Raw genomic sequence first — 22452 nt, 5'->3', positions numbered from 1 at the left:
TCTGGTATGGCTGTAAGTCTGTAACTATAATTTTGAAGCAAATAAAGAGGATGACAATTTTTTCCTTATTAGCGGCGCCCTTTGTCGCGTTGGTTATGCTAAACAGCCACTAGTCGTGCTCGTAATATCAACTTTCAAGGTATGGTTATATGCATGAGGTTAAATTTGCGTGCGTATGGTTCAAGACATGGTTCATCTTTCATTTGCTCATCATGCTTCATTCGCTACTCTTATACCTTTTGTTTAGTAGAATACTTAAAAATATTTATAGAGATAGAGATGTGTAATGTAGGCCTATTAAGATATTTTTCAGTTAACTTGTGCTTACACAAAACCAAGATCTTTTCGGATTTTTTTTAGTCTACAATTCTGCATAGGCTACTGAATTCATTGCTTCTTTGAAAAAGTGTAAATATGTTTTTAACAACCCCTTATTTTGTTTTCCTCTGTTTTTATTATTTTCTTTTGGTTTTCCTCTATTGATGTATAAGTAACTGAATATATAAGTGACATGATTTCATTTATAGGTATGCAGTGAAGAATAGGAAATGCTGTACTACACATGCCCAAGCAAATGGATGGATACCTTATAGAACATGCAATCATATTTTTACTTTCTCGACAGCGCCCATTTTACTGTGATCTTTAAGTTTCTCCATTGTGAGCTACCCATTCCTGTTTCAACATTGAACTGCAGAAGTCTAGCTGTAGGCTATCCCATCTGAAGGACCCACTGAATGGCAATTTCTAAATATTCGTGTTTATAGTGTTTGTTTGCTCTGAAAGAGAGGCACCCACATCTTTTTAGATTACATTATTGGTGGTTTATCTTTGTCTTAGTCTAACTTATCTAATAATGTAGTCTTCTTCTATCTTTGTCCTAGGCACCGCGGGCAACGATGGCGGTAAAGGATCGCTGATTTCTACCAGATCCCTTGCTGCACTGACGTCACGCAATTGGGAGATGCGGATAAATGAGAACCACTCCCGTCTTTGGGTTTCAAGGTAGGTGTTCCAAGTTTATTCTTTTTTTTACGATAACAAGATTAAATGAACGTTGTCACTCCATTTTTTAAACAAATGGAATTTTTAAAAATTGGAATCCACTAAGAAAGAAAACTGTAATCCACCAACTTTGACCACTTTTTGTCCTCACATCTAACTCGTCGGTTATAATTTAAAATCTGAACCCGACTCTATTATTCAATCGATTCTTACGTGAATCCAAAAAATTTCCAAAATAGCTCTCGGCGGAAAAATGACAGTAGCTAATGCTTACTTTTGATTAAACTTACAAAAGCACGTGTACATAAGTAGATATTATTGTATATCAGACTGATATTATATAATAATTTCGACTTCTCAAGAATGTAAGAAAATGTTGTGAAGAAGATATATAAAGACAGCATTACCGGGGAAATTTTGTCAATACCCTATTATATCGCCCGTCCCTTGCTATATCTATTGAGAGAAAGTTTATTGATCTAAACTACGTTTTGTATGGGATAAGCGACATAATCTGTTTTAATAATTCAGTGATTCACAATCAACAGGCAAGATACGGCAAACCCTTTTGTGACTAATTACATAATTACGAAAACCATTATTTCGATTATAATGCAATTCTACTGTTGTGGTAGACAGATAACGCAAACAGGCTCATTTCCATGGTTACATCAGCCGGTATAATAACAAACACCTTCAAATGCAACCATCAACAGATAAATAGAATTGTCAACCTTCAGTCCCGGTCTTCTGAATTCCGTAGCAAAACCGTTTCTGATCATGTCTGTGTTCGAACAATTACATCCATTTGTTAGCCTATTTCAAGCCTGCGGCATGATTCCTTATACAATAGAAAGGAATTTGGCAACCCAAAAATTTGCAAAATTCACTTTCTCTTTTAAGCATCGCACCACTTGGTGGTTCGTCTTGATTTCAATTTCGCAGGTCCTATGTATTGTGGCAATGGGTTGCTCTTCCAATAATGTGGGAGAGAGTTTATCAACAGATAAAACAATGCCAGTTACGGTTCTCATACTTTTTTTTGTAACACACATGTCTCGTATTGCTGAGCTTTTATTATCTCGCTGTATCGTGTTGCGATTCCGTCGACTGCGGAATGCGGTAGAAGCTGTGCAAGAAGTCGAGAGCCTTTTTGGAGAAAAATATCTTGCACAGCACAACAGGAACTCTATTACGGCACGATTTATTATCGGATTTATTCTAGTCAATATACCGGTGAGTTGTTTTTGTCAGATTTAAAAAGGCATTTTTGGGGAATTGTAATTCATGACATGCGTGACTTAAACATTCCTATTTTTATTATAGGCTATAGGTATGTTGTTTGTGTCGATCTCTGCACTTGAGTCGCTCTCCTCATTAGCAAATTCAAACATTTTGTTAATAACGAGCATGATGTTTATGCTCACGCTAATCTATATTATGATAGATTGCACATTCTTTTTATCATATTTATGCTTTTACATAATCGCCCATTACATACAACTCTTAGTCATCCACTCTGACATGACTGAGGATAATGAACTGCAAATGAATAATAAAAGGTAAAATATAATTATTCAATGACTTTTTTCTCAATAAATTATTCATCCATTTGATGTGGCAAAAAATTCAACGTGACCTGTGTGTAGGGACGGAAACATGAAAGCATTGAGACGAAGTGCCAAGATATTTGACAGCCTCTGTCGAGCTTCGTCAGAAATCAACGACATTTTCTCCGCTCCAGTTTTATTTCTATTGACAACGAAATTCATATCCGTTGTCACCCATGCTTTTATCTACATTTACAGTTTTATTCATGAAAATGCCGTCTTAGAGAGTGGCAATGTTGCGTTCCCTTTGGTTTTCATCACGGACTGGTCCCGAATATTAGTCATTCTCGCCTCCGCCGACCTGCCCGTTAATCAGGTCTCTTGTCTTTTCAAATTTTCCCTAGTCTATATTATTATTGTTATTCATATAATCGGAAATTTTGTATTTTCTGAAAATGCTCTAATAGATCTATCAATCTGTTTCCGCTTTTAGGTTCGACTCCTTCGCGAGAGAATGTCCGCTGTAATGTCACGTTCACGATTCTCTCAAAAATTGACTGATAATGTTGAGGTCTGTTTCGCATAACTAACGTTATGTGAACAGGATAGTTATAAACTAACCTAATCGGTTAATTCTTATATAGGCGATGACATTATTGCTTCAAATTGATGAAGACCGTGTTCGTTTGACGGCAGCTGGACTGTTTAAGGTTGGGATGCATCTGATTCCAGCTGTAAGTAATATTTTCAAAATTCCGTTTCATCTGGTTGCGCGCGCTGTTCATTTGGATAAGTCTCTGTCTGTTTCCACTGTACTAAATAAAAACTGGTATTCTAGTTAACAGGCGCTGTGGTGACATATATGGTCATCCTGCTTCAAAATTAGTTACATGATCAGTAAATCATCATTCATCACGTTTTACGGAAAAATGAACCAGACTTAATTCAGACGTCTAAGTTTTAAAAACCTTATGATAAAAATATCATTTATAGCGGCATATAAAAAGCAAGCTTGCGGCTCCCCTCGTACCCTCTGATTCACCCCATTTATTTGTTTTCGTCTTAGTATTTAGTTTTTTTTTTGTTTTTGAATTTTTGAAAATGTTTTCCAGGTTGATGTGTTTATTTAGTCACAAAATCGATTTTTTTGGCGTCCGATGACGACTAACTATTGGTGATGAATTAAGGGAAACGCAGATATACAACAAGAAGAAAACCCCCGAGCCATAATTTGTGTGGAAAACCTATCAGTGGATTTTCCCCAGTGGAGAACATCGTTGGCTCTTCTTGTTTCGGTGCCCCAAAAAAGAATTGCAACAAAAACAAGAAAGACATCAATTGTAGATTGCTGTTAGTCCATTATAGTTTAAGATATTCCTCCGTGAAATTTCTAGGTTGCGTATACCAACTGATGATATCTGTAAATCCCGTTACGTTTGAATATGTTGCGCTGATTAATTTTACTAGATGTCCCTTCCCACCCATAACAAAATTAACACACACAAACAGTACACCATCGTCTAGTGCATTTAATAGAATCTTCTTCTTATTTACATATGAGAAAGTTTTGAAATGTTTTGTTATAAGTCTTGGTACACACTGCTGTGGGCCAGGTTTTCTCACGTTCTTTGCGTCCCCCCCCAACCATTTAGAAAATCGCCCCATCTTCTAAGAAACAGGTTAAAACTCCTACCAGCTCCTACCGTAGTTAGGTGGGGTAAACGACCGAACCTTAGATTGATTAAAGTGCACATCCCCCAAAACCTGTTTTTTTGGGGGTTTTTTCAATTAAAAAAAAAGCATTGTTTGTCCTGATTGATTTCCTGTAAGAGCTCCCATGACCCCGTGACGAGTTCTCGCAGCTTTTAGGGCGGGACACCGAATTTCGCAAAAGTTTGACAGTGTATAAAAGGATTGTTCCCTCGAAATCAAAAGACAGTCACTAGCTTCTTCTAGTCACAGCTAGAAGTTGAAATTGATACACACAAGACAGCCTCTCATCAGAGCTTTTCAGGTACGTACTCCACATTTTTATGTATGCAGAGTAAAAACCAAGACAAAAAAAGCAGTAATTTTCATTAAAGACATAATTATATAATTTTCTTATTTGATTACAGGAGAACGATGATTTCAAAAATTCTCGTATGCATTCTGGTTCCTTTCGTTGTGCTGTCGATAATTGTTCCGGATCCCGCACTACCCCAATAGCTAGCAGAGGCTTCATTTCCCCCCCCCCCTCATCACGCAAGATGCGGGATCGGAGGCGAGGGAAGAAAGTCGAAATGGCGACAAAAGAATTCCCGGCTTTTTAGTGTCCTTTGAGTATTCCTGCCTAATGTACAGTCGCTATCGTTCTCGTCTTAGTGTCTGTCTTGATTGTCCGTCTTTCGTCAACGTGCAAATCGTCTTCATTTTCTATGTGCCGTTGAAGTGAATGTCTCTAACTTAAAGGTAACATTTAAATACAGTCCGGAAAGCTTAGGCCTAAATTTTCAGTTTAATTCGCATACGTAACATATGGTGCATCGACCGGGAAGTCATGAATCCCGTCGAGTTGATCTGAATATCAGGGCCCAGTAACAATCGTATCTGACTGTATCGTCCACATCGTTCATGCCACACTACGAACAATTAGTGCCGGCATCGTTTTCTCGTGAACTGAATCCAGTCAAGTGTTTAAATTAAGTCGAAACTTAATCGGTCGTTTATTCCGTCTCCATGTGCTCGACTTTATGTACCTGTGAGTAATAGACGCCCTAAGCACCTGATTGTCGTAAAAAACTATTCATGCTCGTTCGTTCAATTACTGTGCCATTTAAACGAGTGTAAGTAGCGTGTCCCGTTCAATCGTGTCAAATAACGTGTGACAACTAAAACGAAAGTCCCGCGTGGCAGCTAACGTTTCTTAAATAATTTGTGCAAATTTGTGCGAGTTACGTCCGTGAGTGGACCATCGTTACCCCAAAATGGCCACAGCATTTCCCCTCGAAAAGATTGAGGAAGAGCTCGAAGAGGACGAACCAGAAGAGTGGCAGACGACAGCAGATCCAGCCGTCATCTGGCATCGTCGTATCACCGCGAAATCGGCCCACACGAAGTCACTCAACAAGGCGCTCCTCGGCATCCGAGCCGGGGAAGACGTGGAAAAGGTTAAATTGCTCCTAGCCATAATGGTACGTGAATACGAAGCTCTCAAGGAAATTCACGTACGCTATATCGAACTAGCAAAGCTCAACCAAGAAGACGGAGATAAAGAATACAAATGGGCGAACGAGGTCACCGAAAAGCAGAGAAAGGCTCTCGAAGATGTTCAGAAATACCTTAATCTGCATCTGCCCAAGCCCGAAGGCTCCGTCCGTAGCAGCGCCTCAAGCAGATCGTCAACACGTGAAAAACTCCAGGAAGCAGAGCGACTGCAGAAAGAGACCGAGCTGAAAATTCAACAACAGAGAGCGGAAGCCACGGAACGAGCCGCAGAGGAGGAACGTATGCAGCAGCTCGAAACCGCCAGAAAGGCGGAAGAAATCCGTATCGAAGCAGCCCGCAAGGATCGTCAACTGCAGATGGAGCTGGAAAAGCAACGCCTTTCTAGCGACTTATTGCGTCAACAGCTGGCCGACGAAAACGCCGTAGACGGTGACGAAATGGGCAAGACCGCAGATCAAGGAGCGTTCAGCATTTGGGACGATTTTCCTCCCGCCCCACAAATTCCTGGCGGGCCGGCACCGACCAGCAAGTCGCTGTCCGGCAAAAACGGGCCGGCTTGGCCTCAGCAGAGGTCCAGCACGCCACTCCCACCGCTCAATGTGAACACGCCACCTTTTGTGCCAAATACGTCTTGTAGTCAAGCTCAAAGGAAACAAGATGGTTTCGGTGCAGCAGTCCCGCAAACCTTCCCGTCGACGTTGCCACAAATTCCAACTAGTGGCCAAACATTCCAGCAGCAGTCGTCTTCGTTCCAGCAGCAGCCATCTTCGTTTCAGCAGCAGTCGTCTTCGTTCCAGCAGCAGCCGTTCCAGCAGAAGTCATCTTCGTTTCAGCAGCAGCCGTTCCAGCAGCAGTCGTTCCAGCAGAAGTCATCTTCGTTTCAGCAGCAGTCGTCTTCGTTCCAGCAGCAGCCGTTCCAGCAGAAGTCATCTTCGTTTCAGCAGCAGCCGTTCCAGCAGCAGTCGTTCCAGCAGAAGTCATCTTCGTTTCAGCAGCAGCCGTTCCAGCAACAGTCATCTTCGTTCCAGCAGCAGCCGTTCCAGCAGCAGCCGTCCCAGCAGCAGCCATCTTCTTTCCAGCAGCAGCCATTCACGTCCCAGCCGAATGTCGCGCCTCAACCGGCCGTGTATATCCCAGACGCGTGGATCTTCACCGTCGATCGACACGACTCGCCGCCGACATCTCGTCCGTTATCTAGACCACCGAAAGCTGAGCCGCCGAAATTTGATGGAAATCCGAGGAACTGGCCGATGTTTATTCAGTCGTTCAAGGTACAAATCCATGACACCTGCTTCAGCGACGCAGAGCGCCAACACCACCTCCGCACGAGCCTGACTACCGAGATCCAGAATAATCTCGGTGAAGCACTGCTCAATCCCGGGCTCTACCCATTTGCTCTGACGGAGCTGCATCGAAAGTTCGGAAATCCGAGAATCGTTTCGACCGCCTGCTCCTCCGCGCTCTTAAAACTTCCCTCCTTCAAAGACAGTGATTACGAGTCCCTAAAATCGTTCTCGTCGACGCTTCACTCAGTTGTAGCAACCTTGCAGTTAGGTGGCTACGGACTCGAACTTCACAGCAGCACCACTCTGGCCCAAGTAGTCGGAAAACTCCCGCCGATTCTACGCAGCAAGTGGGCCGAAGTGAGCTACCGAATTCAAGGTCGTCTGCCGACGATACTCGACCTGGATGGCTGGCTCGATGACGTCGCGATGGCGGAATATTTCGTCCGTGTTGGCGCCAACCCCGCCGCCCAGTTTCCAGCCAGCAATCACCCAAAACCGAACAACGACAAGCAGAGAAAGCCGATCGCAACGCCAATGGTATTTTCCACCACGGTAAAGATAGCGTCATGCCCGCATTGTGCTGGCGCTCATCGACTTCATCTCTGCGACAAATTCAAAGCCTTAAATGCAAATAAACGAATAGAAGTGGTAAAAGAAAAAAGATGTTGCTACCGCTGTCTAGACGACCGGCATCTTAGTTCCGAGTGTTCAAAGGAAAGTGAGTGCGGAATTGAAGAATGCAAGCGTCTTCATCACCCTCTCCTCCATGGCGCCCCGAGGATGTACCCGAAGACGCCGCGACCAAGCACGACGCCATCTCTCTCATCAACAAATCCATTTAACGGCTCCGTATCCTTCAGCTACGAAGACGAAACAACCTTGCTACCCATCGTTCAATTGCGTGTTGAAGCAAACGGCCGGTCTTGGATCGGATATGGATTGCTGGATCCCGGAAGTCAAGTCTCCATGATCACGAACGCGCTGGCAGACGAGCTGGGATTGAAAGGCGAGAAAATAGCGACGAGAATCGGAACGTACCACGGCCGCGACCCACTTGCAAACGCGGCAAAGGTGTCATTCAAAATCTCGTCCATCGACAAAGCCAGCTCATTCGAAATCCCAACCTGCTACTCCGTGCCTGTGTTAAAAATCAGAAACGAAGTCGTCGATCCTAAAAAATTGGTGAAAGACTGGCCGCATTTATCTGGATTAAAGGCCCCGCCCCAAATGCCAGTCGACGTTAATGTGTTGATTGGATCGTGTGATATGGCGCCGCAAGAAGTTCTTGAAATCAAAAAGGATCCGCTGAACGAGCGAGCCCCGCGCGGTCTACGTACAGCATTCGGTTGGTGCATTGCCGGCCCGATTTCATCCGTCGCCAACGCACAACTGAAGTGCAACTCTCTTTCATTGACTCCGCCAGCAGACGAAGATCTTGCCAACGTAATCAACCGCTTTTTACTCCTCGAGACCTACGAAGCAAAAGCAGATGTGAAGGCGCCAGTTGGCAAAGAAGAGTTGCGAGCCATCAAGATACTGAAGGAGACGACCAGATTCCTGGGCGACCGGTATGAATCGGGACTTCTCTGGAAAAATGAAGACCCGAATCTCCCCGACAACAGTGAGTCCATCTTGGCCCGTTTCTTCAAGCTGGAGCGACGACTCATCCTAGACGAGAATTTGGGAAAGCGATATTCGGCCGCAATCAACGAGTACATCAGCCTCGGCCACGCAAGAAAACTTTCAGCAGAAGAGGCGAAGATACGACCAGCTGGTCGTACTTGGTTCATCCCCCACCACCCGGTGATAAATCCGAAAAAACCGGAAAAGTGCCGCCCAGTTTTTGATGCATCCGTGTTCTACAAAGGAGCATCGCTGAATTCTGTGTTGCTGAAAGGCCCGGATTTGCTGACCAATTTGATTGGTGTATTGCTCCGTTTTCGACAACATCTGGTGGCGCTGAGCGCCGATATCGTCAAAATGTTTCACCAGGTAAAGGTCCGACCACAAGACGGGCCGGCCCTTCGTTTTTATTACCGTAATCCAGGTGCGCAAGAGCCCCCCTCCGTGTATCAAATGGACGTCCAACCATTTGGAGCGATTTGTTCACCAACAATCTGCGCCCATGTCCTTCGCCAAGCTGCTGAAGACGGTGGAGATGACGGGCCCGAAGTTACAAAACAAATCGTCGACCATTTCTACGTGGACAACTGGTTGACATCATTCCCGACCGCTGATGAAGCGTTGCAGTATGCAAAAAAGGTGACCAGCGTGCTGCGGAGAGGTGGATTCGAGCTCGCTCAATGGGGATCTTCAAGCTCGACAGTTTTAATGTCGCTTCCGGGCCAGCCCGTGTCATCCATCGACTTGGCTCTACAAGGTTTGCCAGTCGAACGTACTCTTGGTTTATCGCTGGATTACGGCAGCGACTCATTTGTGATCAGTGCTTGCATCAAAGCAGTGCAGTATGCAGAAAGTCCGTCAGCTGGGACGAGCCATTGGATCCAACAACGATGGAAGAATGGAGAAAGTGGGCTACTTCTCTTTCAGATCTGAATCCACTTTTTATTCCACGCTGCTTCAACCCGGAGTCGGTGCAATCAAGAGGAGTTGGACTCCATGTATTTGCGGATGCTTCCGAGTCTGCGTTTGGAGCCATCGCATATCTCCGCTTCGATCATCCGGAAGGAATAAAGATGGCCTTCATCATGGCGAAAACAAGAGTGGCGCCGGTCAAATACGTCTCGATTCCGCGTCTCGAATTATGCGCCGCCCTTCTAGCCGCCCGTCTCGCAGCATCCATCAAGGTCGAAATCCGCCAAAAAATTGACCAAATAACCTTCTGGTCGGACTCGACCACTGTCCTAAGATGGATTAATTCCTCCCACTACCGTTTTCATATTTATGTTGGAAACAGAATCGGAGAGATCCTGGAACTCTCCGACGCTCATCAATGGCGCTACGTCCCTACCGCCCAAAATCCAGCCGACGATGTCAGCCGTGGTATCGCAGCCGCTGAATTTTCGACCAATCATCGATTCTACAAAGGACCGTCCTTCCTCTATAATCCACCCGAGAGCTGGCCGTCCTTCCCGGATTTGAAAAATGGAATCAACTAAGCGGATGATCCTGAAATCCGCTGTACGAGATGGGTCGGCGCAACGCTCCGAGTACACGATGCCATCGACGATCTGACCATCAACACGTCTCGTTATCCGTTCCTGATTGGCGTCGTCGGATTCGTCAAGCGATTTGTCAGCAACGCCCGAAAGGACAAATCTCACCGCAATTTCGACAAATTATCAGAGACGGAGATTGTCCTTGCCGAATCTGAATTATTCCGGCGCGCTCAACTTTCTGCCTTCCCCGACGACTTCGAAAATTTAAAGGACGGAAAAGGATTGGAGGCGAGTTCCAGCCTCATCACTTTATGGCCCTTCATCGACCAGATTGGAGTTCTACGCGTAGGTGGTAGGATAGAAAATGCGCCAGTGCCGCCCGAAACCCGCCACCCAATTATTCTTCCGGCCCGCGCCAGAGTAACGGAGCTACTGATCTACAGTCAACATCTCGAGCTCGTCCACTCTACCCCGGAGAGAACATTCCATGAAGTTCGCAAACTTTACTGGATCCAAGGTGGAAGAAAAACGGTGAGAAGAATTCTCAATAAGTGCTTCAAATGCAAGCGACTCAACGCCAAAGCCTTGTGCCCGATGATGTCTGCTCTTCCCGGTTACCGCCTGAAGCCTTTCTACCCGGCCTTCACACACACCGGAGTGGATTTTTTCGGCCCGTTCAACGTCATCATTTTTCGCCGCAAGGTGAAACGCTGGGCCCGTTTGTTCACGTGCATGTCTTCCAGGGCCGTACATTTGGAAATGGCTTACGCGCTCGACACCTCATCATTCATCAACTGCATCAGCCGCTTCGAAGACCGACGCACGACCCCCACGCATTACCACAGTGATAACGGCACCAACTTTGTCGGAGCCGTTCGTGAGTTTTCGGAGTGTCTCCAGCGGATGGATCAGCTAGCTGTACTCGACGGAGTGAAAAGAAGAAACGTGACCTGGAGCTTCAACCCCCCCACAGCGCCACACTTCGGTGGAGCCTGGGAACGGCTCGTCCAGTCGTCAAAACGCGCTCTTCAATTCATCTTAAACGAGCAAACGCTGACGGACGACATTCTTTCAACTGCGCTCGTCCAAGTGGAAAAGCTCCTGAACGGCCGTCCTCTCACTTATGTGAGCGTCAATCCGGCAGATCCCGAACAAATCACGCCGAATCATCTTCTTCTCGGCCATGAAAACCCCTACATTCCATTCGACCTTTTCGACGCCAGCGATATGACGACCAAACGCAAATATCGTACCGCCCAGTACCTCACCGATTGTTTTTGGAGACGCTGGATGAGGGAATATTTGCCCGGCCTTGCTGAACGAAAAAAGTGGCTGTACGGTCAAAAAAACCTCAACATCGGCGATATCGTTATCGTCATTGAGCCCGACACACCCCGTGGGAAATGGCCAATCGCTCGAGTCGTCGAGGTCTTCACCGGTCCAGACGGAGTCGTCAGATCTGCAATCGTCCGCCTCCGGTCGTCCACCAACACCACCGAACTACACCGTCTAGCTGTGAAGCTCTGCCTGCTGGAGTCGTGGGATGCGGAGGATGCGTCCGCTTTCGAACGCAGGGCCGGCGATGTTCCGGATCCCGCACTACCCCAATAGCTAGCAGAGGCTTCATTTCCCCCCCTCATCACGCAAGATGCGGGATCGGAGGCGAGGGAAGAAAGTCGAAATGGCGACAAAAGAATTCCCGGCTTTTTAGTGTCCTTTGAGTATTCCTGCCTAATGTACAGTCGCTATCGTTCTCGTCTTAGTGTCTGTCTTGATTGTCCGTCTTTCGTCAACGTGCAAATCGTCTTCATTTTCTATGTGCCGTTGAAGTGAATGTCTCTAACTTAAAGGTAACATTTAAATACAGTCCGGAAAGCTTAGGCCTAAATTTTCAGTTTAATTCGCATACGTAACAATAATGTTTGATCCAGCGGACGCACAGGCGTGGAACGACGGTGACGGTATGTACATTTTAAACCCGATTTAAAACCATTTTGAATATCTCTGGTTACAAAGTGTTACAACAATAAATATAATAAAATCACAAATTTTTTTAGGAAATGGAAATTCTGGCAATCGTAATGTCAAAGGCACTTTTTGGGCGGAGCAATCTGATGCTGGCGGATGTGAAATGCCGCAAGCTGATTACGCGGTAACCGACGCGATAGCTCTTGGACAATCGCAAGCACTCGGAAACCTCAAGTGGCGTCAAGGATTGTGCAGTCAATTCTTGCGGATCGACTGCGGAAACGGACCGATTGATGCCGTTGTGGCCAGCACTTGCAACCTGAACAGCGATTCCTGCGGGGTGGACATGATCGGCAAGACCTGGCGACGAGCCACTTCGAACCAGTCGCCCGGTATCGTCGATTGCAGTGTTTCGTTGACCAACCGAAACCCTTTAAATGGAAATGATGCCATCTGCTACTACCGCCCCAATTCCGAAACTACTAATAATTACTTCGTAATCCTTGGAGTCGTTAACACCGGAGGTAGGATCAGTTCGTCAGCTGTTGCGGCTGGAGTGACAGGCCACCGGAATAACGACGGTTGGTTCGAATGTAACGGATCTGGAAACCCCCTATTTCAGAGCAATACCGAAGTTGTATTTCGTTATGAAGATGGATCGTCTTCTTCATTCCGGATCGGCAACTGTCAAAATGGAGGACAAGTACAGATATTCCGATAAACGAATCCGGTGCGAGCTAATAACGATAATTTATCTTAACTTTATCCTCGGTTTTAGTATAAACATTTCCCTCACTGGATGTTTCCCTTAGCCTAGTTATTGTTACCCTCACTTATTCAAATCACACTAGCAGGCTATACAAATCCGATTCCTTACTAAGTGCACAAATTTCTCTATAAGCCTGCTTAAATGTCATCTCAGCAAAAAGGTTCTAAATACACAATTGGACGAGAATCAACTGTGAGTTGTCGATATTTTACTTGCTGATAGGTGTTCCTTCATCTTCATCATGTACCTAATATAGGTGCTCTCGAATTAGTCAAGGAAGAGTGAGTGAAGTGAACGATTGAATTGGTTGGATCATGGCTGCCTGATGAAGTTTACGGAAGTTTATTACAAAAACTGTTTTATTGTTTTCTACAAAACGACAAATGACCCGTTTTCTTGTACAGCGCAATGACATTTATTTTATTTTTCAATTCGTTTCAACCCATGATTCAATCCTTTCAGACAGCTAGCTACTCTGAGATCAAATATCTAGCTAATGCAAAAATGTGTTGTAATGGATAAAAAACTCAATCGCGTAATCCGAATTTCTCTTTTTTACACCCATTTTCTTTTTCTTTTGCTTCCATTCATAACAGCGAAAAGAGCAATCCGGGATAGTTCCGTCTAAAACATTTTCATCGCCAGGTGGCTTGCTTTGTTTCTTTGGTCTGCTCTGTCTATATGGAAATCCGTTTTTACTATGGTCATAGCTAACTATTTATGTTAATTGTTTACTTGTAAAGAGTGGCACACATATGCCGGCCTGACAGGTTTGATTATTGGTATATGGATTTATCTTTGTCTTCGTCTATTAGTAAGTTACAATTAAAGGCGAAATCTTGTCCCTACCCTTCATCCGTCTTTTGCTACATCCATTGAGCACAAGATTGAGCGAAAGTTTACTTTGATCAGACTTTGAATTACCATAAGACATCACGAGTAAGGTTATGCCAGTTCAGTTCCACTGTTTGCTTTTAAAAACATTTAGTACAATTAGGCTACTAAATGTCGCATGCAAAGCTGATGTAGCCTTTTTACCGGTGATTGATCTAAACTACAACTGTAACATGAGATATGCGTCACAATGTTGTGTGAACATTTCTACTACCCTGTAATGCGTTTTAATAATTCAGTTGTCATCCATAGACAACAGGCAAGATACGACAAGTTATTACCCTTTTGTGACTAATTACTACATTATTGCGAAAACCATCATATTGTAAGGATTGGCTGTCAGCGTTCTAGTTATCGGCAAAATAGTTCATTCCCCTCGTTTGTTTATTGCTCTCTCGCTGACCTCGATAGAAGTCATTCCCCCCTTCTTTTTTATGACCCACGCTAACCTTGACTTTACTGTCAATGACCGCGTTTGACCCTGTTTTTACTTGTATAAAACCCCACCCAACGCAGTTCTTCTTCAGTCAATGCTAGACTGTTCAGTCGGTCTAGTGTTGGCTCACTCTTTCTAGAGCTCAGTCCTTCTGGCCCACCCGTCGCAGGATGTCACATTCTGTCGGGTTATTGTTTCTTCTTTTTCCATTGTAGTTATGTTTTTGTATTTGCCCGCCTCATGCTAGAGAAGTCTCGCACTTCGCATGTAGGACCGTAAAGCCATGTATGTTCTACAATAAATTCTTTACCCTGTCTATCACCGTGTTTGAGTGAGTGACTTTTCAGTTCTCACAATATATTATAGTGCATTTATGTTGTGGTAGACAGATAATTCAAACAGGCTCATTTCCATGGTTACATCAGCCCATAATAATAGATACCTTCAAATGCAGAAGCATATAAAAAGAATTGTCGTTAGAACTTATTCTATGCATCAGTCCCGGTCGTATATAATTCCGTAGCAAAACAGTTTCTGAACATGTCTGTGTTCGAACCATTACACCCTTTGTTAGCCTGTTTCAAGCCTGTGGCATAATTCCTTATACAATAGAACAAGATTTGGCAACCCAAAAATTTTCCAAATTCACTTTCTCTTTTAAACATCGCACCATTTGGTGGTTCGTCTTGATTTCAATTTTTCAGATCGTAAGTGTTGTAACAATGGCATTCTTTTCCAATGATGTGGGAGAGAGTTTATCAACTGACAAAGTATGATGCCAGTTACTGTCCTTATACTTTTTTCTGTAACACAAATGTCTCGCTTTGCTGAGATTTTATTATCTCGCTGTTTAGGGAGAACGGGGCAATTAATGTAGTGGGTAACTTGGCACCCAGCGTTTTTCGTCCTCTTGCGACCGATGGATTGCATTTTTAAAATTACCAGTTATAGGTTTTAATAATGCGCATCTTAAAAAAAAATTACGGAAATAGTCCATGTAGTATGGAAACAACAACTAAAAAAAAATTTTGGCCCTTAAATCGTGTCGTCCATTTCGTTTTCTTTTTTCTTTTGTGGACTTCCCTAGTTAACTTAAAACTTTTATAAAATAAGTTTCTGAAAGGAAATTCTTTCCTCTTTCAGAAACCAATTTTTATTTATTTTTATTAACAAAATTATTGCTTGAAAACGCAATAATAACAAAGAAACCTTTTCTCGGGGCAACTTGTGTTGCTGGGTTAGAGATGGGAGGGAATATTTTTCGGAAAATTTAGTTGATGACGCCATCGCCAGGTGTTCTTTTAGCCCGTAAGAATAACATGGGCCATCCTACCCCGCGTACATGAGCATGTTGCCCCCCGAATCGACCCACCCTCCTTCATTTTCAAAGCGCTTTTGGTTTCAACAAAGCAAATTGTCAGAAACTAAAAATACGCTTTTAATAGCTAATATTTTCCTCTTTTTTTTAAGTCTAGCGGGGATAAAAAATATTAAAAAATAAAGAAGTGGGGGCTCAAAAACAAAAAAAGCGACAACTAGTACACGAGTGAACACATCAATCTATCTAAAAGTTATAATTAATGTTATAATTCAATGATAATAATTGATATGACATAAAATTCAATTTATTTATGTGTAGGGACGAAAACTTTAAAACATTGAGACAAAGAGCCAAGATATTTGACAGCCTCTGTCGAGCTTCGTCAGAAATCAATGACATTTTCTCCGCTCCAGTTGTATTTCTATTGACTACGAAATTCATATCTTTTTTCACCTACGCTTTTGTCTACATTTACAGTTTTATTCATGAAAATGCTTTTTTAGAGAGTGATGGCAATGTTGCATTCCCTTTTTTTTCCTTCCATTCTTCTCTTCCTTTATCTGAGAAAGAAAAAGAGAAAAAGGCGTAAAATATTGGGGATACGGTAGGCACCGTAGTATCCCTTCCGTCCAATTAAACTTAAAACATAGAGAGCCATTTGCCTGCTCAAGAAACTTTAACGGATGACTATAACCATGACTTACAACATTATTTTTTTCATCAAAATCGGTGAGATACAGTGACAAATAAAATTTAAATACCATGGAATGGCCCAACTTTTCCTCCAGCCACTAAGGGCGCTGGCATATGCGCGTTCCAGATTAAAAAAAAATGCAAATAACTCAATTTTGAGTTTTCAATAGCAAAACGACAGTTAATTAATGCACATACAATTTTTGTATTTATTCCGAGTTACTAAATTAGTTAGATATCTATGTGGCCAATATTTGTATGGCAAAATTATGGCTTTGCAACGATTTTTAATCACCCTAATATATTTTTTTAAAATTTTGGGTGTCTCACGTTCTCAACGTCTAATTATTCATAAGACTGTAATTGGTAAGTAGAATTCAACCAAGACATCTTACATTTTCATTCACTAAGTCCCGCCATTAAAATCTTGGTGTTTTTGTTATCTAGAAAGCGCACTGGCCAGCGCCTCTAGTGGCTGGAGGAGAAGATCCTATTTTTGCCCCTCATTTTTGGAGGAAGCAAATTTCAAGGGATAGGAAAGAATCTTATATTTTTTCAATGAAATAAATTCACGATTCTATTAAGTAAATGAAGCCGAAACTTTTGGCATAAAGAAAAGTTTTTTTTTATTTATGAAAAAGTCAGTTTAACACTGTGCTTTTGGAGGGAAACGCGCGTGTACTTAATCTATAAACGAGGTGTAGGGACGTGGGGGCAAGTCCTACAGAAATGTCATGTATGTATGTTTTATCGATCGTTCTTTCTTCTCATCGGGAAAAATTCTATCTATAGCCGTTAAAAAGTCATTCGAGTTTTTGCGGGGCACATAGCGTCATAAGAATACACGCAAAACGAGGGGGTGTTCTTAATTGCTTGGTGGGTACTGTACTGTAGAACAATAGGCTACATGAAAGAACTGGACTATTTTGGTTTAGACTGGTCTTTTGTCTCTGTTTCTGTACATTGTTGCCGTCCTCCCAAGAACGCAACTGGAGTTTATGCGCGGCCTATGCTTCGGTTGAGACTGTCTACCGCAAAAGAAGGTAATTAAAGACGGGGAAGAGGTCATAGATAGGGTGGAAAAGAATATGTTGAGCAGGGTGATACAGTAAACTTATAACAAAATTTAAGGTTACTTAGGCTGTGCACAAAGCTTCGCATTTCATAGATATGATTATCTACTAATCTGCTGCAGGCCGGCAATAGATATGATTATCTATTACTCTGCCTGTAATACAAATGATAATGATTACTCTGCCTATATAGTGTGTTATCAAGTCGAGATAACTCCTGTGCGGGATGTCGATCTTGCAACTTGCGTTGGAAGTTTTTTGAGAAGTTTCATCATAAAGTCGTTTCTAGAAAGAGTTAAAAGAACTTTTAACAAAAATGCAACATTTTCAAAACGTTTTAAGGGTATTTCGATATTTTTCCAAAAAACAGTCTTACCAGTTTTTTTATAAGGGGCGAGAGTCTTCTCTAATGCCATACAGTTTTTTATTGAACAACTACAGTAGCCGAAGATTTCGGCATTCCAGTTACACCTCTCTAAATGAAAATTTGTGTGTGATGTCGTTTTTTCCTTTTGGCATCATGGTTGCACATTGTGCAAAAAAAGATGATAAAAACAACAAACCCAGTAGAGTTTATGGTATGTAGATGTTATGTTGATATATACAGTACCTTTTCAAAGTTTGGGAACGCGTGAGAGAACCTTGTGTAAAAATTTGATTTTCGCGGCGTTCCCAAAATTCAAATTTTTGACGGGGGGACAACGAAATGTTTTCTGTTTTGTCTTTTTTTCGGAGGTGGGAAAATTTCCCCTATGTTCTAGTTGGGGATTTTTAGCCCTCCTACGAAAATAAAAGAGAAATCGTGACAACACCGCGGGATGCGATAGAAGGGAGAAAATGGGCTAAAATAATAAAGTCAATTTTAAATTCGAAATTCACTATATTAAATGATAGTAAAAGAATTTGAAATTAGCACAGTTTATATAGCTTTTGAAGTTATTTATGCCAAAGCCAACTCTATTTGTTCGTCCATCTTATAAAGCCGCAAAACCCAAGAAGTGCTAAATGCTTTTAAATATCAAATGTTCAAGTTGATATGTTTTTTTATAGCTTCTTTGTCTTTTATAGCAGTTAATAATTTACCGATAAATTTTGTGAACAATTTCCACTTTATTAAATTAAATTTTTTAAATTCGATAACTGATAATTACAACTTCATTGAGATTTTAACCCACGGTCTTCGTAGTGGCAGGCGAAACTGCAATCCATTACGCTAAACATTTCGATCATCTATGTTAACAATTATGTTTTTATTTTTTGCAAGCTTAGACCAGAAGATTTAGCCAGAAGGAATCTAGTTGTTTCAGATCATGTTGACATTTTTAATTTTTAGGTCTCCAAAATAATTGGATCTCCTCCTGGCTATGTTGGTTATAAAGAAAGTGGACAGCTGACAAAGAAACTTGAAAAATGTCCTACGTAACCAAATTTGTTATGCATTAATTATAAAAATAAAATATTTCACGGTTGTTTGTTATTTCTTAGGCTGTCGTGTTACTTGATGAGGTAGACAAGGCACATCCTGATGTATTGACTGTTTTACTCCAGCTATTTGACGAAGTAAGGTTTGGACTAGCTGTTTAAAGTTTGTGCAACGAAAATGGATTCATTTATTCCTAATTTTCTAAAGGGAAGAATTACCAACGGAAGAGGCAAAACGATATTTTGCAAAGATGCCATTTTCATTATGACTTCAAATTTAGCCAATGATGAAATCGCCAATCATGCCCAACAACTTCGTCACAAAGCTGAAGTAGCAACTAAACAACGAACACAAAGTGATAAAGAAGGTAGAATATTCGGGTTTTTGACGTTCATTGTTAGATTTTTTATGTTGAAAATTCATTTTATATTTATATATTTTATATGCTCTTCTTACTTTTTGTAGCCGAAATTCCTTCCCTATCTCTTTGCATATCTCGGGAATTTGACGAGTTCAATATTCGTCCAATCCATTTTCCTACCATTCATGGGTTTCTATTTTCTTACCCAAACCAAGAACGGTAGGAAAATACCTTTCGCGCCTCGTACACTCAATGCAACGCTAAATTTTTTCCCGCGTAGGGTAAGGGACCCCCCGCGCATGTCAATGGACTTGACTGTACCTCTACTAGATGGCACACGCCATCTAGTAATCTCATCTAGACCCGAAATTTCCATACAAGTAGAAAATTGCTCGAGGTCGCACGATTGATGTTTACAGCCATTTGACACAAAAGCAAAATAAAAACGGGTTTCCTTCTTCGGACGGTTATGCCACTCGCCACCTTCAGGCTTTCTATACCTAACTAATAAATAGCAATTCTGTGAGTAACGGAATCCTCTCCATCTTGATGACTGAGTGACGGTCGATAGCCATTCCAACGACCCCTATGAATACAAAACAACTTTTAAACAACTTTTGGGATGGTGAGTGGGTTCCTTAACTTAGTTAAGGTCTCTCTAATTTCATATAATTCCAAATACTCATCAATCGTTACGAAATCTTGATAAATTTTCTAATTGTACTCAATTAGCTCTACCTTAATTATTCGAAGTTTAGTATTCACTCTACTCCCAGAATTGCATCCTGGAAATTTTCTATGACGATGCTCTTATTATAGTGTGTTGAGAACAAACTTTCCGTTGCCCATCTATCTGTAAGAAGAATTGTTTAGATAGGTAAACCAGAATATTCCACCTTGGAGGCCGCCGTTCCACGGGTAGAGTGAGCTCTTTATACCGATATGTCGACCCCTGCGTTAGCTAAAAGCGATTTGATTCATCTAGCAATGAACAATGCTCCGATTGAAGTGTACGAAGACTTAATGCCAAATAACCGGCTTAAAATATTGGATACCATTCGACTTACGTTGATTCCCTACTAGCACACGTACGTCCATAGGACGTTTCAAAGTCGTCCGCACTGTTTGGGCTGGATGTCATTTTTATTGTTTTGGACGTCAAAACGTCCAATCCCATGAACGTCCAAACTGGTACTCCATTTGACGTCCGAAAATGAACGTCAAATGGATTTCGAAACAAAGAAATTAAAATGAGTGAAACAAATATATGCCCCATGCATGGATCTAAACTCGGTCCTCTCGCATCCCAATCCCTCGATGTATCAACTTCAACATTTGACTTGTACGATTCATTATCAATTTTATGTAATATATTTTACGAACCAATACTAATCAAAATTAGTGGAAAATGCTCATCTGACTCGATAATGCGTGAAATTGTTATGTCTTTGTCTGGTTGCTAAGTGCAATCGTAATTGTTTTCCCAGGTAACACCGCTTCAGCGTTCACTTCCAGCCTCTACACAACTAAAACTGACTCCTCATGAACCCTGTTTCTTCTTGCGCGCGCTCCGCGCCGTAAAATCGGTAAGGGAAGTTTATTGCTCGTGGCCAGAGCAGTTGCTGCGTTGGAAGGAGTGGGGGTTCCGTTCGCAACCGTTCGGCTACAGCTCAACTCGCGATCTCCATCGCCGCTCGCCTCGCAGGTGGGAGTTGCTTTGCTGCCCGGAATCGCCGTCATGGGGCTGAGGAAAGGTCGATTACGCCATAGGACGCTACCGCTCGTGAATTTGATGCGGTACGGTCGGTACCGGGCATGCTCGTCATAGCGGAATTTAATGGAAGCGCCAAGTTCTGCTTGGCGATCTCTTGCTTCCACAACTGTCTGGTGTCTGCCAACGGGTCTTGAAGGAAGAACGATGTGCCGGAATGATAGATCGCAGTTGATGGCCGAACACCATCTTTGCCGGGGAGAGTCCATTATTTTCTCTGGGGGTATTCCGGAACTCCAGAACCCCTGGACGAAAGCTTCCGACGTCACGTCACCGGTTGGCGCAATTTTGGCTACGAAATCCTTCATGGCCGCCACCACCACCTTTGCATGTCCGTTCCTCTGGGAATAACACAGAGTAAAATTGACCCAAACAACTCCCCATTTGCGCAACACAGACTGGAAGGCGTGAGCCTCGAATTTTGGGCCGTTGTCGGATCGAAGCCTCGCCGGGACGACGTGATTGGTAAAGGACTCCACGATGTCCTGAGAAACCTCACGGGCGGACGGATCATGGCGCCATTGATGAACAACGGGCCAGCCCGAACCAGCCATTGATGCTGAACCCCCTGCCAGCCCAAAAAGTGGAGCTGGCCGAACTGGAAGAGGTCTGTAGAGACGTCCTCGAACACCCGCGTGGGCAAGGGGTCGCGCAAGAGGGGCTCCCGGCTCCTGTTGCTGATGGGGCAGACGCTCCTGACATGGTTGACAATTCTCTACTAAGAAAGTGATCTCATCGGAAATTCCCGCCAGTAGACTTTCTGCCGGGCCCGCCGCTTTATACGCACCCTGGTGGGCCTCGTGGAGCTTTTCTAATAACTCGCGCCGGGCGGATTGCGGAATGCTGATCTGTCGGCCGAATAGGGCGATCCCGTTGTTGACCGATAATGCTTCTCTAATGGACCAATACCGACGTACGGACATCTTTGTTTTGTCTCGAGGTGTGGGGAACTCGTTGGAAATGGGCGCAACAAGGTCTCTGTAATCCGCGTTGGCTGCAGCCGCCGCTCTCAGTTTTTCCAGCATGGGATCCGGCAGGTGGTCTGGTTCGGTGCTGTGATTGGGCTCCGTGGTGCCGTTGCCGTCGGTGTCGCGTTGCAAGACCTGGATCTGCCCTAAAACGACGAGTCGGGCAAAGGACGAAGTGTCCGTGTTGGCTGCTTCGTTGTCTGGGCCCGGGTCGTGAACGGGAGCTGGGGATAAAGCGTCGGGAATGGCGTGATCGCGGCCTCTGCGCCACTTCGTTGTGAAGATGAAAGGAGTAAGGCACTCTTTCAGACGCTGCAGTTTGGATTCTCGACGGCGTTCAACGTATATTTGTCCAAGATGGTGACGAGAGCTTGATGGTCAACAACGAGACGGAAATGAGGAAGGCCCAGCAGATACAAACGGCATTTCCTCATCGCCCATTCTACAGCCACCAATTCTAACTCCGCTATGGCTTATCTAGACTCGGTGTCGGTGTACCAGCGGGAGTTGCGGTCCACAAGCTTCCATGTCGATCCGTGTCACTGGAGCAGAGCATAACCCATCCCATGCTTGCGGGAGGCATCCACTTGGAGGGAAGTTTTCAGATC

General features: G+C 43.4%; 2 protein-coding genes across 2 annotated transcripts; both read left to right on the top strand.

Annotated features, from left to right (window-relative positions):
• The first annotated feature begins 4467 nt into the window (after positions 1-4467).
• Positions 4468-13090, top strand: LOC124190351. The gene is made up of 4 exons (XM_046582976.1): positions 4468-4569; positions 4673-4730; positions 12083-12128; positions 12225-13090. Exons 2-4 carry the CDS (start codon positions 4680-4682, stop codon positions 12854-12856), a joined length of 729 nt encoding a protein of 242 aa, XP_046438932.1. The 5' UTR covers positions 4468-4569; positions 4673-4679; the 3' UTR covers positions 12857-13090.
• A 5383-nt stretch (positions 13091-18473) lies between these two features.
• Positions 18474-20642, top strand: LOC124190350 (caseinolytic peptidase B protein homolog). Its single transcript, XM_046582975.1, has 4 exons — positions 18474-18740; positions 18807-18881; positions 18952-19111; positions 19210-20642. Exons 1-4 carry the CDS (start codon positions 18732-18734, stop codon positions 19326-19328), a joined length of 363 nt encoding a protein of 120 aa, XP_046438931.1. The 5' UTR covers positions 18474-18731; the 3' UTR covers positions 19329-20642.
• The last annotated feature ends 1810 nt before the right edge of the window (positions 20643-22452 follow it).

The sequence above is a fragment of the Daphnia pulex genome, chromosome 3 (genome assembly GCF_021134715.1).
Source record: "Daphnia pulex isolate KAP4 chromosome 3, ASM2113471v1".
NCBI classification, from domain to species: Eukaryota; Metazoa; Arthropoda; class Branchiopoda; order Diplostraca; family Daphniidae; genus Daphnia; species Daphnia pulex.
Note: the sequence above shows the minus strand (reverse complement) of the source record. Positions and strands in the feature narration are given on the sequence as shown.